Source organism: Odocoileus virginianus, chromosome 12 (assembly GCF_023699985.2).
Source record: "Odocoileus virginianus isolate 20LAN1187 ecotype Illinois chromosome 12, Ovbor_1.2, whole genome shotgun sequence".
NCBI classification, from domain to species: domain Eukaryota; kingdom Metazoa; phylum Chordata; class Mammalia; order Artiodactyla; family Cervidae; genus Odocoileus; species Odocoileus virginianus.
Window position 1 is genome coordinate 59103164 of NC_069685.1, and position 15363 is coordinate 59118526.

Sequence of the window (15363 nt, forward strand, 5' to 3'; positions counted from 1 at the left end):
TCTAGTACCATGATGAACACCTGTTGGTTTGCAGACTTTTCTGGAACTTGGACTCTTAGATGAGGGATTTGTGGACCTGAACGTCTGTGTGCATGTGGTAGAGGGCACCATTTATGTGTGTATGTGGGTGGCTGTGTTTTTATCTGAGTCCATGTGAGCATAGGTGATTTGTGTCACTTTTCTGCTGGTGTCTGTGTGTTTTGCGGGGGCTGGGACTACAGATGAAATGCTGGGTTACACTGTAGAGGGGGTCCTGGAGGTGGGGGATAAGATGCGGCCCCCTCACCTGGGCGCCGACCCTTTCCTCCGGGACCGGTACTGAGTACCCCATCAGCACCTGCATCTCTGGGTCCCTTCCACACCTGCACTCTCCGGGTGACCGTGGGGGTGGGCTTGGGCTCCCCACCTCCCCCAGGCTCCTCCCAAGACAGGCAGAGCAGGCCCCTGCGGTTGGGGACAGCACCCATCTCTTCTATCTGGAGCCCCCAGTTTTTAGAAATCAGCCCTGAGTCATGGACCACTGCCCCACTGGGGGGCTCACCAGGCCCGCACCCCTGCCTTGAGGCCCCTCGTGGGAGGAGCCCAGCCGGACCCAGGCGCCATGTCTGTACCCTGCTCTCTCCTCCCTCCCCCAGCCCTCTATAGTCACAAGCCCGAGGTGGCCCAGTACACCCACACGGGCCTACTTCCACAGACCATGCTCATCACCGACACCACCAACCTGAGCGCCCTGGCCAGCCTCACGCCCACCAAGCAGGTAAGGCCCGGGCCGGCCCCACCCGCCCATGGGCCCTGCCCCAGCGCACATCTCGGCGGGGCTCAGGAGCTGCTCTTCCGCCAGGTCTTCACCTCAGATGCTGAGGCCTCCAGCGAGTCCGGGCTTCACACGCCCGTGTCTCAGGCCACCACCATCCACATTCCTGGCCAGGACCCTGCTGGCATCCAGCAGCTGCAGCCCACCCATCGGCTCAGCGCCAGCCCCACCGGTGAGCCCCCTTGCCCCACACCGCCCCTCCTCGCTGTCCGCACAGCTGAGGGAGGTGGACGCGGCGGGTGGGGGGGAGGGGTGGACATGCGAGGGGGCACCGGTGCTCCCCTGAAGTGAGACGAGAGGGGTGCGAAACCACAGGAAGCGGGCCTGTCTCAACAGAACATCCGTTAACTCGGTTGAGGAAGGAGCTAACCCGAAGTAGGGTGGCATCAGGAGGCGTGGGAAGGGCTTGCTGGGGGTGCCCGAAGGGACTCGTGGACGTGCTGCTCTGGCTCAGCGTTTAGTGTTTTTTGAATCTGTTGCCAACAGTTTAAAAATTAAGAGCTCTCACACATTTCTGGCTTCTCCTGGGAAGTCAGAAGGACTCATGTTCCCCCATAGCAACCACAGAGCCTGCCACGTCCCACCCGAACCCTGCATTTCCATCCCCGAGAACCCGAGTCTGCAGCCCGCAATGCCACGGTGATGAGCAGGCACTGTGGAGTCAGGCTGCTGGGCTCTGAGACCCGGGGTGGCCACTTGCTAAGTATGAGTCTTGGGGTCCTCCATCCAGTCCTGGAGGCTGCAGGGACGGTCCCTGAGGGCTCCGCTGTCCAGGCTCTGTGCTCGACCCATGAGGTGGGCGGCAGCATCCCTGTTTTCCAGATGAGAAAGCACTCGAGGAGGAGAGGGGCTTGGAGGTGGGGCCAGGACCCAGACCCGGGTCCAAACTCTATGTCCATTCAGTAACCGTGTGAATCCGTCAGGGTTCTCCTGAGACACAGAACCAATAGGGATACACACACACGTGTTTAAGAAATTGGTTCATACAACCGTGGGGTCTGCATCTGAAAGCTGCAGGGCAGGAGACCCTGCTGCAGTCTCCTTCTCTGGGAAGCATCAGCTTTTGCACTAAAGGCTTCCACTGATTGGATGAGGCCCACCCACACTGTCAAGGGACATCTCCTCTGCTTAACATCAACTGGTGTAGGTGTTAACCACATCTGCAAAATACACGGCGATGTCTGGATTGGGCTTTGGATCATAACTGGATACTAAAAAGCAAAGCTGACGCATGAAACGAACCACGACACCGGCTCACCAGGGCTCCTCTGACGTACTCGCTAAACTGGGCTGGGGCTGTGGGGGCCACATCCTGGGGGCCCTGGAGCAGGGCTGGGTTAATAAGGCCTGAGAGCTGAGGTGTGACTTTGGGGTTCTAATAACCTGCTGAAACTCAGGAGGTGGTGGGGGCGCTCCTTCCCCCCCCCAAACGCCCTCAGGGACGGTGGTGGGGGGGTGTGGGGTCGGGCCGGGCGTGGCGGGCACCAGCCACCTCCTCTGCCTCCGCAGTGTCCTCCAGCAGCCTGGTGTTGTACCAGAGCTCCGACTCCACCAATGGCCATGGCCACCTGCTGCCGTCCAACCACGGTGTCATCGAGACCTTCATCTCCACGCAGATGGCCTCTTCTTCCCAGTAACCATGGCCTCCCAGGGGCCCTGGAGCCTCCACAGTCTGCTGGAGGGGTGACCAGGACATCTGAAGCTGCAAACCTTTACTGCTCACTGGGCACCTGCTCATCCCTGGAAAACTGTGCCTCAGTCCCTGTCCCCATCTTGCCAGCTTCAGAAACGGGGGCTTCTGAGGCGCCTCCACCTGAGGAGGGTTGCTTCAGTGCCCAAGTGGGGACCGTGGAGAGCTGGAGAGCAGAGCCTATTCCTGGTGGGACACTGGGAGGGACTGTCCCTGCTGCCCAGGGTAAATCTTGTTGCTTGGAACACAACCACCCCGAGGCTGGGAGCCCTTGCACCCCGCAGGGAACTGCCAGCCACACTTCTCAGGACAGCAGCCCATGCAGCTGGCAGAGGTCCTAGGTCATTGTGGCCCCAATTCTGTCACCTATGCCCCAATCAGGCCACTCCACCCAGCCCCCCTGCTATTAACCGCACGCCCCTTTGGACCTACCTGTCCCCCATTCACCTGAGTGGCTCCTCTGGGCTGGGGCCTGGGGAAACGCAGGCCTCTCCAGCTTTCCTCATCCAGAGCCAAACCTCTCCCTGACCTGTGACCTCCGGTTTTCTTCCATGTTTGTCCCCCCTGAGCAACACACCTTCTGAGGCCAGCCTGGCATCCTGCATCTGGAAAGCTCCCACCCCTGCAGGCCAAGGCGTCATCCCTGCCCCTGGTGGGAGCCTGGTGCCAAGTTGAGGCTATGGGGTGGCAGACCCTTCCCGGCTCAGTGAAGCTGCTGAACTAAGCAAGCAGCAAGGCCGGGGAAGCAGAGCTGAGGGGCCCAGAGGGAGAAGAGAGGCAAGATCAGTGGAGGGGTTGCGCCTGGGAGCTAGGGCCAGCTGGCTGAGGGGAGGGGTTCTCAGCCGCCCCCGCCTCCACCCCAAGGAGGCTGAGGTCCTGAGCAACAAGGCAGCCGTTATCAGCCCAGGGCTCACGTGCCCTCATCTCCCCCCGGGGGGCTGCTGCAGATAACCCAGCCCTCGTAGACCACCTCCATCCTGGACTGAGGATGGGGCGAGGGGAGAACGAGCATCAGTGCAGCCTGCAGTCAGCTGAGAGCAAGCCTGTACATTTATTTAACTTTTAGTAAAGTAAACATGGACTGTGTCGAACATCCTGCTTGTCGTGTAGGTGGGGTTGGGCAGGAGGAAGGGGGCTCCGGGCCTGAGGAGGGGCAAGGCCGGCACACACACTCTCACATCCCACCTCTGTCTTCCTGGATCCACCAAATCTCTGAGGCCAGGCCACAGAGCCAGAACACCACCTTCACCGTGAACTTCTCCTTCTTGCAGAACACGTGGGTCCAGGAGTCCCAGGCCATGAGTGCTGTGACACTTCCTGCAGTCTTGAAGTTGGGGTGTCGGAACACTTCCTGGGGTGTAGGCAGGAGGACCCCACCTGCATGATGCTCATCAAGTTCAGCACCGACTCAGGGGCAGCACCCAGGTCCCTCCGTTACATTTCCGTTCCCTCGGCAATTTATTTTCCATAATCTGGCTGGCTCAGAGACACGATCATGCATGGCATATTCACATTGTGGAGACAGAAAATTCTGGAAAACGAGGTGTGGGGGCAGAGTAGATCTCACTCTTTCTTTTCTAGACAGTGTTTTATGAAGTCTGTGTGGAGGGAGATACACAGGGGCTCTGGGGCCTCAGGGCCCCACCCCACCTTGTTTTCTTCAGGTCGTCTCCTGCACCAGGCTGAGGCAGTGGGAGCTCTACTACTTGGCCTTCAGCCTTGAGTAACTGGGAATCTCCCTCTTCCTGGGGTCACAGAGTGTTCTGGTACCACAGGTCTGCCGTGGCCCAGGGGGAGCACAGGAGGGCAGGCCCTGCTCACCCTATGACCACTTCTTCACCCCGACCCTTGGGCTGGCCCCAGTCATGGGCAGAGCCTGGACTCACCAGCCAAGTTCTTGCATTGGAGAGGGACTCGGGGCTTGGACAGGCCTAGTCCCTGTGGGAAGCCTGAGCTGGTGGGCTCCCGGCCCGCACACTGGACTCAGTTTGAGGGCACGGCAGCAGCGCTCTTTGTTGGTGGGGACGAGGAGGCCTCATTGGCCTTCTTTGCCTTTTTCTTCCGCTTCTTCTTTTTGGTCCCAAGGGGCGCCTGGTCTCCATTGAGCTGGACAGACTCCTTTGCCCGCCTCCCGAATGCGGCCTTGCTGCTGGCGGTAGCAGCCACGACAGTGCTGTCCTCCTTCTTGGCTTTCTTTTTCAACTTTTTCTTCTTCTTTTTCTCCACGGGGACAGGGCCGTGGATGGCGGACTCTTGGAGGATGTCGGACGCAGACACAGCCGCCTCCCGGCAGCGCTGTAACTCCTCGTCGCCATCATCGCTGCTGCTGGGGAGGGCGGGGAAAGTATTAGTTGGACTCGGGACGGGGGTATGTGGAGAACTCAGGTTTGGCTGGGGGGGGCAGACCTGGGTTCCCACAGAGGCTTCTCTCCTTCCAGGCTGCGTGACCTCGTTTCATGACTCAACCTCTCTGACCCTCAGGGTCTTCACCTATCAAGTGGGGATCTTAACAGAGCCCAGGCCTCACAGGGATGTCCCAGGAGTGTGGTGTCAGGCACGAGATGGGTGCTCCGAGAGCAGTCAACATCCAGCCCCCAGTGGAAACCCTCCCCCTACCACTGAGCTACTATGTCTCCAGCTACCTGGTGGGACTCCTCCTGGGTCCAGGCCTGATTGGGGTCCGCGTGGCTATCTGTGGGTGGAGGTGGGGGGGTGTGGGATCTGGCCAAAATGAGGGAACCTGAGGAGAGGACGTGTTATCTCACCTGGAGCTGGAAGGCAACCGTCTCCGGCGGGGCTGGGGAGCAGCTTCCTTCTCTGGGCCTCCGGGGATGGACGTGAAGAAAAGGCGGAAGCCTGCAACCCACGGGGATGGAGTCGGCACGGCCAGGGGCCCCCAGGTGCCGAGGCTGCCCCACCTCTGCCCTCATAGGGCTCCTGGTCCACAGGGCATCACTCCTGTCTAACAGAGAGCAGTGCCTCGCAGGATGCTTGAGGGCTTTCTGGCCACCAAGTCAAGCCAGCAAGTCTCCCAGAAGCTTCTGGGAGTCAGCAGCTGAGCTGCCTGCCTATGGCAGCTTGCAGAGTGGTGAGTGAGTTGGGCAGGGAACAGAGACTTGTGTGTGAGAGGCTGTGGGGTGCAGCAGGCAGGCGCTCCTGCTCAGGGTCACCTCGAGCCAGTGGCCGCACTCCTGGCCCCAGCTCCCCTCCTGGGTCCCCCTATGAACAGGGTCACCATAACATCTGCCTCAGACAGGGCCTGCAGGCATGAAGGAAGATAATATGCCAAAAGGGCATTTCGTAGCTCCAGACTACAAGAGGGGCTTAATAAAGAAGAGCTGTTATCAACAGTCAAGCTGCTCACCGTCATCCTCCAGGGCGCCTCTCTGCACCTCGGCCTTTCTTGGCTCCTTCACGATTTCTGAGATGGTAATGGAGCTACAGGAAGAGACAGTGGATTTAGGATGAGATTTGGGGTAACAACAAAAACTCTTTTTAATTAAAACTTGTTTTTGTTGTTGCTAAGTGGAGGGGACAGAGTAATGCAATGTTACGTGCAGAGGCAGAGGGCCCCCAGGCTGATGGGAACACGTCCGCTCACAGCCATAACGTGGTGAAGAGCCCCATTCAGCTCAAACGACGGTGACTCACTGGTTCAAACGCTACTTTTTCCCACAAAGTGCTGAAGAAGTTTTGAAGATACTCACAGTACAGCAGAATGCAACTTCAAATAAGGCAAAGAGAAGAGAGCACAAGGGACAGAAAGAGCCAGAAGTGTGGCCAGGAAGCCGACAGACTTGGTAGACAGAGGGCACACGTTTAGTTCTGAACTTCCTGGCAGCAAGCACGAAAAAGGAAACACGACCGGTTGAGGAAAGAACTTTTCAGAGGTTCAGCTCCTAGAACAGGCAGACCTGCTTTTTGGTTTTTGCTTTTTTTTTTTTTTTTAATTTTTAAAAAGCTTGAGTTAATACATATTGACACTCAGTGCCAAGAAATAATATGGGGAGACCCCATGTATTCCCCACCTGGTTTCTCCCTCGGGTAACACTGTGTAACTAACATCCATGATCACAACTGAGAAACTTTGTTACAATCTACTGACCTTTCTCAGACTTCAGACCTGGGTTTTAAGTTCTGATTTTTGTCACTTACTAATAAGGGATTTCATCTCTCTGAACCTGTGTTACCCCTCTGAACACTAGGAGTGATGAGACTCCCAGCCTCCTAGAGCTGTTACAAGGTTCAAATGAGAAAGTGGATTCCAATCCCTGAGCATGGAGCCCGGCTGCGAACCAGTAAACGACAGCTGTAACGATGATGAAGATGATTACTGCTGTAAGATAAGCAATCAGTGGAATTCCCTGGTGGCTCAGTGGTGAAGCCTGAGCCTGCCAATGCAGGTTCAATCCCTGGCCCGGGAAGATCCCACATGCCATGGGGCAACTAAACCCATGAGCCACAACTACTGAGCCTGTGCAGGGCCTGCGAGCTGCAACTACCGAGGCCAGGTGCCACAACCACTGACGCCCATGAGCCTAGAGCCTGTGATCGTAACAAGTGAAGCCACCGCAATGAGAACCCCTCATACCTCAGTGAAGAGGAGCCCCCGCTCGCCACAACTAGAGAAAGCCTGAGCAAAGCAATGAAGACCTGGCACAGCCAAAAAAAACAGATAAGCAACAAGCTCCACAGGACCCCTTTCTCTAGCACAGACAAAGAGGGGAGAACTGCTGAGACCAGGAGGCAGGTCTCAGGGAGTGCTGGCAAGTCAGTCACCTAGCAACTGCAGAGACCAATGCTCTCAGCAACGTCCTTGCAGCAACAGAATGATGTACTGGGTACTTCTCCTAACTGCCTTGCGTAGGTGCCAGAGGCCTCGTCCTGCACGGGACATGGTCTGGGGAGAAGGGACAGAGACGATGCCAACAGGGTCCTGACCCTGACGGGGGTATCTAACCCGGTGGTTCAATGTCGGTCGGCAGGGACATTAGGTGGTGTCTGGAGACACAGCTGGTGTCATGGCTGGTGGAACAATGCTACTAGGATCTCGTGGGTAGAGGCGAAGTATGCTGCTAACCCTCCTACAGGGCATAGTACAGCCCTGCACAACCATGAACAATCTGGGCCAAAATGTCCATGGTGCCAAGGTAAGAAACACTGATCTAACACAAGGACCGACTGGGGTATCATTTCTTTGTGCATGCTATGTTGATTCAGTCGTGTCCGACTCTGTGTGACCCTACGGACTGTAGCCCATCAGGCTCCTCTGTCCATGGGATTCTCCAAGCAAGAATACTGGAGTTGGTTGCCATTTCCTTCTCCAGGGGATCTTCCCAATCCAGGGATGGAACTCACGTCTCTTATGTCTCCTGCATCGGCAGACAGGGTCTTTACTGCTAGCACCACCTGGGAAGCCCTTAAAACACAAGATACTGGCCCAGGATAGCTGTGTGTACTGTGTTCATGCTAACTCATTTCTTTGGAGAGAAATAACTACAGGAACACTGCAGGAATTATCCCGATGGTGGGTGACCAACACCCTGGTGGATTTCCACCTGGGGAAACGTTCGTCGTGGATCAGGGCAATCCAGGTGGCCCTGGTTGCCCTGAAGCCGAACGGTCACTGAGGAAAGCCACTCGCTCGGACTGAGGTCCAACTGACCTCTCTGAACGTGTTAAGCACTTTCCCGGGCTGGGGGCTGGCACTAAGGCCGCGGGGGTGCAAAGCGCTGTCTGGGATTGGCAGCAGCTGTGCACTTTGGGAGGGCTCATCTGTCCTTTCTGATGGCTCCTTCAGATTGAAGGGCCATGGCCCAAACATCCTGAGTCTCCCTTTCGAAACCTGCTAGGACTTTGTCAAGTGAGGATGGATCTAGCCCAGCCTGCCCCGGGCCGAGTCCTATGCCACGCCATTGGTCATCCATGCAACAGAGGCACTGTGGCCAAACATGCTTGGAAGATGCCGGGCTAAAAAAAGTTACACAGGTCTCTTTACTGTAGGACTTCTCAGAGCCTTGAAGACACTACTAAGAATCTAAATCTCCCAGGGCAGGGCTTCCCTGCTAGCTCAGTGGTAAAGAATCCACCTGCCAATGCAGGAGACATGAATTTGATCCCTGATCCAGGAAGATTCCACATGCCACAGAGCAACTAAGCCCATGCACCACAAAACTACTGAGCCTGTGCTCCAGAGCCTGGGAGCCACAACGACTGAGCCCACATGCTCTAGAGCCCTTGCTCTGTAACAAGAGAAGCCACCGCAGTGAGAAGCCTGTGTACTTGGAGAAAAGCCCGCACAGCAACGAAGACCCAGCATGGCCAAAAATAAATAAATAAAATTATAAAGATTAAGTAAGGCACAGTGGGTATGCAGAGTACAGCATTTCTCCACCTTCTCTTTGCCGCTGGAACCCTGGTGCCCAGAACCACACTCTGGACTCGAGTTCCTGGGCACCTACTTTAGGAATGCTGATCCGGATCTTTTTTTTTAAAGTATTTCTTTGGCTGCGCTAGATCTTACTTGCGACACACGCGATATTTTCTTCAGTTGTGGCATGTGGGAGCTAGTTCCCTGACCAGGGACTGAACCTGGGCCTCCCGCACTGGGAGTGTGGAGTCTTAGCCACTGGACCACCAGGGAAGTCCTACCAACCTGGATCTTCACAGATCATATTCTCGCAGCGCCCGTCATACAGTAAGCACTCAAGAAACAGGAATTCCGCGGGTCCCTTGCCCTCTTGTGGTGGGAACAAGCGCTTGCATCTCGGGGTCCCCTTCCTCTTGGGGCAGCAGGAGAGCAGAGTGGTTAAGAGCTGGGCCCTTGGAGTTGAGCCCACTCTGCTCCCTCCTCCGTGACTGCAGGCACATGCTTCTTCTCACAGATGGGAGCCTTTTCCCACAGCTGGAGAAGAAGGACAACGACAGGACCTGCACGGGAGGGTGATGCCTTATGCTTACCATGGTGCCAACTTACATCTGCTGAGCTCCCAGGCCTCGGGGGCCATTACTCCTGAAATGAATGAATGAGGGCAAGAAAAGAGAATGTAGGTGTTTGTTACCTGTCCAGCAGGGCTCCCAGTTTCTTGGCTATGTGGGCTCGGAATTCGGGGGTGGTCTGAAGTTCGTTGCCGTCTTGTTCGTGCTCATCCACCTTATGCCTGCAACACATATGAAAGGACCTCACCTCCTGTCAGTTCAGAGGCTGACCCCAAGAGTGTGGGGAAGACATGTGTCTTGCTCACCCTGACATACCAGGGTCTAGCAGGGAGTGCATGGGGTGTGGGTGGGGGCAGGTGGCAGGGGCCAACATCAATGAACAGATAAAACCTGAACCCAAAGTGCACAGTACCTGAGGCTTGGCTGGTTGGCTGACAACTTAGCATTTGTAGCACCTGTGGAAAGAATGAACACTGAGATATTTACAGAGGAAACAACTATACCGTCTGTTGTGTGTTGGGCACTCTTTTATGTGATTTACGCCTATAACTTGTTGAATCTTTCCAACAACCTGATGGCACTAACGGGAGTGGGGGTGGAGGTGGAGCAGTCACCATCCCCCAGTACGGAAGAGGAAACTGAGGCAAGGAGATGTAAAATAGCTTGTTGTTGCTCAGTTGCTAAGTCGTGTCTACTTGCGACCCCATGGACTGTAGCCTGACAGGCTCCTCTGTCCATGGGCTTTCCCGAGCAAGAATGTTGCCATTTCCTTCTCCAGGGGATCTTCCTGACCCAGGGGTCGAACCGTGCCTCCTGCATTGGCAGGTGGATTCCTTACTGCTGAGCCCCTGAGGACGCCCTGTTAAATAGCTTATCCAAATAGCTAACAAGCAACAAGAATTAGGATTAGGATCCAGGCTATCTGGCTCCAGAGCCCCCTCTTTATCACCACACTGAATGAGCACGTCTAAGTGTACTTTGATTCCAGCATTTATTGAGTGCCCACTGTGTGCTGAGCTGTGTGCTAAGTGCTCTGGAAGAGAGAGGCGAAGGGGGCTCAGTTATGCTGATCACTAGACTGGGAGTCTAGCTGGGGTCTCAGCCTCCTCACTCCTTAGAGGCACCTTTCCAGCAAGTTCATTCATTTAAGAATTATTTTGCTGAGCAGGGTACAGGCCCTGGGGATACCATGGTGAACAGACACCAGCCCTTGTGAAGTTCACATCATGCAACCTCTCACTCAATAAATATTTGTGGAGCAAGTATGAGCCACAGTTGATTCTAGGTACTGGGGTTGGAGGGGTGAAAGGAAAAAAGGCAGGATAAGTAAAGAAGCAATTGTAGAAGAAAGGAAAGCATTACCTATGAAGAGAATCACATAAAGTATGACGATGGTGGAGAGAAGGCATGTAACCCAGTCCTCCCGAAAAGGTGGTGTCTCAGCGGTATTAAAGGGTAAATGGGAGCCAGACAGGAGGGGAAAACGAGTCCATGACGCGAGACCAACCACATAACTGCTGCTCCTTACTGGGCCTTTAATGTGCGCTAGGCATTGCAGATACATCATCTCCGCTCCTTACAAGGGTCGGTACTATCTTTACCCCCACATTACAGATGAGGAAATTTAAATACAGTGAGACTTAAATACCCTGTCCAAATTCTTCCTGCTAGTGAGTGGTGGCAGGACTTTATTTTGGGGGGCTCCAAAATCACTACAGATGGTGACTGCAGCCATGAAATTAAAAGATGCTTGCTCCTTGGAAGAAAAGCTATGACCAACTTAGACAGCATATCAAAAAGCAGAGACATTACTTTGCCAACAAAGGTCCGTCTAGTCAAAGCTATGGTTTTTCCAGTAGTCATGTATGGATGTGAGAGTTGGATTATAAAGAAAGCTGAGCGCTGAAGAACCGACGCTTTTGAAGTATGGTGTTGGAGAAGAGTCTTAAAAGTCCCTTGGACCGCATGGAATTCCAACCAGTTCATCCTAAAGGAAATCAGTCCTGAATATTCATTGGAAGGACTGATGCTGAAGCTGAAACTCCAATACTTTGGCCACCTGATGTGAAGAACCAACTCATTGGAAAAGACTCTGATGCTGGGAAAGACTGAAGGCAGGAGGAGAAGGGGATGACAGAGGATGAGATGGTTGGATGGCATCACCAACTTGATGGACATGAGTTTGAGTAGGTTCTGGGAGTTGGTGACAGAGAGAAGCCTGGCGTGCTGCAGTCCATGGGGTTGCAAAGAGCTGGACACAACTGAGTGACTGAACTGAACTGAGTGAGTGGTGGAGATGGAAAGGCGTTTCTGCATACAGAAAATAAAAAGAAAACGGCAGAATTATGGTAACCACAGATGAGAAGACATAGTATGGTGTGGAGCCTAGCTGTGGAACGTGTGGCAGGAAAGCAAACAGGGACAGGCAGCCTGGGAATGGATTACCAAAGGGTTTGTAAGTCCTTTTATTTACTTATTATTTTAACTTTTACACAAAGTATTTATTTACTCAGGTCTGCTGGGTCTTAGTTTTGGCAGTCTGGATCCTTAGCTGTGGCCTATGAACTTCTTAGTTGCAACATGCAGTCCAGTGCCCTGACCAGGTATCCAACAAAGGCCCCCTGAGTTGGGAGCATGGAGTCTTAGCCACTGGATCACCAGGGAAGTCCCGAGGGGTTGTGAGTCCTTTTAAACAAAAGCAGGAGTTAACCTTGCTTTGCCATGGCCTGCTCTGGCAGCATGGATCCTTCTCAGAATAATCTTTTAGGTGCAAAAATACAATACATAGGATTACAAAGAACCAGTGATAGTGAAATTCAGTTATCATTAAGAGTAAAAATCAAAATTTGGGATACTTTAATACATATGCTTCTTCATTAATGTATTAAATAAAATCTACTGATGGGCCTAAAAATTACTGTCGTTTTTAAAAAAATAATTAATTAATTTCTGGCTGCGCTGGGTTTTCGTTGCTGCCTGATGGCTTTATCTAGTCACAGCAGCTGGGGGCTACTCTCTGGTTTCCGTGCTCCGCTTTCTTATTGCAGAAACCGGCTTCTCTTGTTGCAGAGCACTGACTCCAGAGCTTACCAGCTCTGTGGTTTTAGCGCTCAGGACTTGGTTGCCCTGTGGCATGGTGGATCTCCCCGGACCAGAGATGAAATCCGTGTGCCCTACATGGGCAGGTGAATTCTTAACCTCTGGACCACAAGGGAAGTCCGAAATTACTTTAATTTTAAAGCAGGGAGGAGTGGAAATTATTTTTTCCCCAACGTTTTATTGTGAATAAAATATTTTTGATATATCTGAAAGACTAAAGGGATTTGAAAGCCTGAGACTTCTGTTAAGACAAAGAAACAGGTATTGCCAAAATTACTGCGGTTGTTCACACGCATGACGGAAAGAGAGGTTAAATTTCAGAGACTAGTGAAAGTGAGATGAAATATTTTTCCCATTCAGATTCACGGGCCCTCTGCATTCTATCCACCACTGGGTACCCTTATGTTACGGGGTCTGGGATTTATTCCCAGGGCACTAGGGAGTCACTGAAGGACAGGAAAGATAGTGAAGGATGGGGAGGCCTGGCGTGCTGCACTCAGTGGGGTCGCAGAGTCTGACATGACTGAGCGACTCAACAACAAAGGGAGTCACGGTCAAGGAGGTGTGGGTCACAGCTCGCTGGCAGCCCCCGAGAGCGAGAAAACGCTGGAGCCGAGGAAAGGCTGGATGCCAGAATCCAGCTGTCGCAGTCGTCTCCGAGGGGTGGCGGGCGCCCAGGGTGCAACAGTTAGGATGGACCCTAGGAGGCGGAGTCAACAGAGATACTCCGGTGCCTTGGTTTCCCTGACTGGGATAATGGAACAACCCGTCCCGCTGCCCTGGTCCGTATTTTGACTCTGAATCCCACTCTGAACCCCACCCAGGCCGTGGAGCCTCCTCAGGGAAAGAAGTCGAATCCCGGTGACACCCTCTTCACCGTCCATCCTCTCAGGCCGCAGGGGAAGATCACTAAGATCACTTCGGCCAGACTCCCCGAATATAGTCACCTACCGACTCTTGGCTTCTCCGAACCCCTCGGGCGCTGCTCCAAGCCCCAGGCCGGCATCGCTGCCTCGCGGCACCGTTCCAGCTCCTCTTCATCGCTGCTGCTGCTGCTGCTCTCCAAATCGCTCATGGCGCCACTGGGTGCCGCCACCTTGAAGCACCGCAAAGGATTGTGGGGAGAGCCTCCAGGCGCGGTCGTCCTCCTAAGGTCCCCACAGGGAGCGGGAAAGCGCAGGGCATTGTGGGGATTGTAGTTCTTAGACTCAGGCCAGCATTGGGTCCTAAATTGTCCTGAAGGGTTTCCTGAAACGTGAGAGCTGGAAGGGCGTAAGAGATCAACAGATCTATCCTTGATGAGGAAAATAAGATCTATAGACAGGAAGGAATTGCCTAAGGTCACACAAGGGGTTAATGACAGTCAGGATTGGTTCCCATGTTTTGGTCCAATACACTTTGATTATTATCCACTTATTCTACAAATTCGGAAGTCTGCGCATCAGAAGTACCTTAGGGACCTTTGTGTCTGTGGTGGGGTGGGGTCGGGGGCAAGGGGCTTCTCAGGTGGTGCTAGTGGTAAAGAACCTGCCTTCCAGTGCAGGAGATGTAAGAGACGCAGGTTCAATCCCTGGGTCAGGAAGATCCCTTGGAGAAGGGCCTGGCAACCCATTCCAGTATTCTTGCCTGGAGAATTCCATGGACAGGGGAGCCTGGCAGGCTACAGTCCATAGAGTGGCACACGACTGAAGCGACTTTGCAAGCATGCACGCACGTCTGTGGTAAAAGTCACATAATATTTTGTCGTCGTTTAGTTGCTAAGTCGTGTCTGACTCTTGTGACCCCATAGGTGTGTAAACTGCCTGGTCCTCTGTCCATGGAAGTCCCCAGGCAAGAATACTGGAGTGAGTTGCCATTTTCTTCTCCAGGGGATCTCTCCAACTCAGGGACCAAACTTGTGCCTCCTGCATTGCAGGTTGATTCTTTACTGCTGAGACACCAGGGAAGCCCACATAATATAAAACATACTATTTTAACCATACTTAACTGTACGCTTCACACTGTTGTGTAGGGGACTTTTTAAAATGCAGATTGTTGAGTCTTACTGAGAACTAGGCAAATCAGAGTCTCTGAGAGGTGGGACTGAGGAATCTGTATTCCTTTCAATATCCTAGGGCTTTGTTAATACTCTCAGTATAATCCGTGAACAAGCAGCATCGGCAAACTCCAGAGCCTGTTAGAAATTCATAGTCTTGGTTTCAGCCTAGACCTGAATCAGAACCTGCATTTAAACAGGATCTCCAGGTGATACGGACTTCCCTGGTGGCTTAGCAGTAAAGAACCTGCCTGCCAATGCAGGAGACATGGGTTTGATCCCTCGGTCAGGAAGATCCCCAGGAGAAGGAAATGGGAACCCATTCCAGTATTCTTGCCTGGGAAATCCCATGGACAGAGAAGCCTGGTGGGCTACAGTCCATGGGGTTGCAAATAGTCGTACTTGACTTAGCGAGTCAACAACAACAGCAACAACAATAGGCTATTATAGAGTATTGAGTCGAGTTCCCTGCACTCTCCAGCACGTTCTTATTAGTTATCTGTTTTATATGTAGTGTGTAAATGTCAGTCTCAACCTCCCAATTTATCCCTCCCCTTTCCCCCTTCGCCCCTGGGAACCATAAGTTTGTTTTCTACATCCATGACTCTATTTCTGTTTTGTAAATAAGTTAAGGGGATTTTTAAAACTGCATCATCTTCCATCTCCCAGACTTCCTTTATCTCTATCTCACTTTCCACACAGTCCTTACTTTCCAGAGTTGAGAGGCTCATATGCTGAGGTTATAACCCCCAGGACAGCCTTAGCACCTATGGAAATAAATGAAGA

The 15363-nt window shown here is 53.3% G+C and overlaps 2 protein-coding genes across 5 annotated transcripts in view; one reads left to right on the forward strand and one right to left on the reverse strand.

Moving 5' to 3' along the window:
* Positions 1 to 3595, forward strand: part of HNF1A (HNF1 homeobox A) — a 17835-nt gene extending 14240 nt beyond the window's left edge. The window contains exons 8-10 of one of the 2 annotated variants that reach the window (XM_020907651.2): positions 636 to 757; positions 842 to 986; positions 2324 to 3595. In XM_020907651.2, the coding sequence (XP_020763310.1) occupies positions 636 to 757; positions 842 to 986; positions 2324 to 2451 (395 nt within the window). In that variant the 3' untranslated portion in view covers positions 2452 to 3595. Of the gene's footprint in view, positions 1 to 635; positions 987 to 2323 lie in introns of both variants that reach the window. The other variant, XM_020907650.2, reaches the window with a different exon arrangement.
* C12H12orf43 (chromosome 12 C12orf43 homolog) lies at positions 3537 to 15361 on the reverse strand. Of its 3 annotated transcripts, none has more exons than XM_070475415.1 (6): positions 15287 to 15361; positions 9856 to 9898; positions 9566 to 9664; positions 5869 to 5942; positions 5270 to 5360; positions 3537 to 4830 (listed from the first exon to the last, which is right to left on the reverse strand). In XM_070475415.1, exons 1-6 carry the CDS (start codon positions 15306 to 15308, stop codon positions 4488 to 4490), a joined length of 672 nt encoding a protein of 223 aa, XP_070331516.1. In that variant the 5' UTR covers positions 15309 to 15361; the 3' UTR covers positions 3537 to 4487. The 3 variants fall into 3 exon arrangements, with proteins under 3 accessions (XP_070331516.1, XP_020763312.2, XP_020763311.2); XM_020907653.2 differs by lacking the exon at positions 15287 to 15361 and adding an exon at positions 13494 to 13676 and having other exon boundaries at positions 3537 to 4827; XM_020907652.2 differs by lacking the exon at positions 15287 to 15361 and adding an exon at positions 13494 to 13676.
* Positions 15362 to 15363: the final 2 nt, after the last annotated feature.

Excerpts from the sequence above, each read along its gene's own strand:
- C12H12orf43 (XM_020907652.2), bottom strand. The coding sequence starts at position 13,617 with ATGAGCGATTTGGAGAGCAGCAGCAGCAGCAGCGATGAAGAGGAGCTG. Across the intron at positions 5,361-5,868 it reads AGGCGCCCTGGAGGATGACG|GCTTCCGCCTTTTCTTCACG; the intron begins GTGAGCAGCTTG and ends CGTGGGTTGCAG. Across the intron at positions 4,831-5,269 it reads CGGTTGCCTTCCAGCTCCAG|CAGCAGCGATGATGGCGACG; the intron begins GTGAGATAACAC and ends CGCCCTCCCCAG.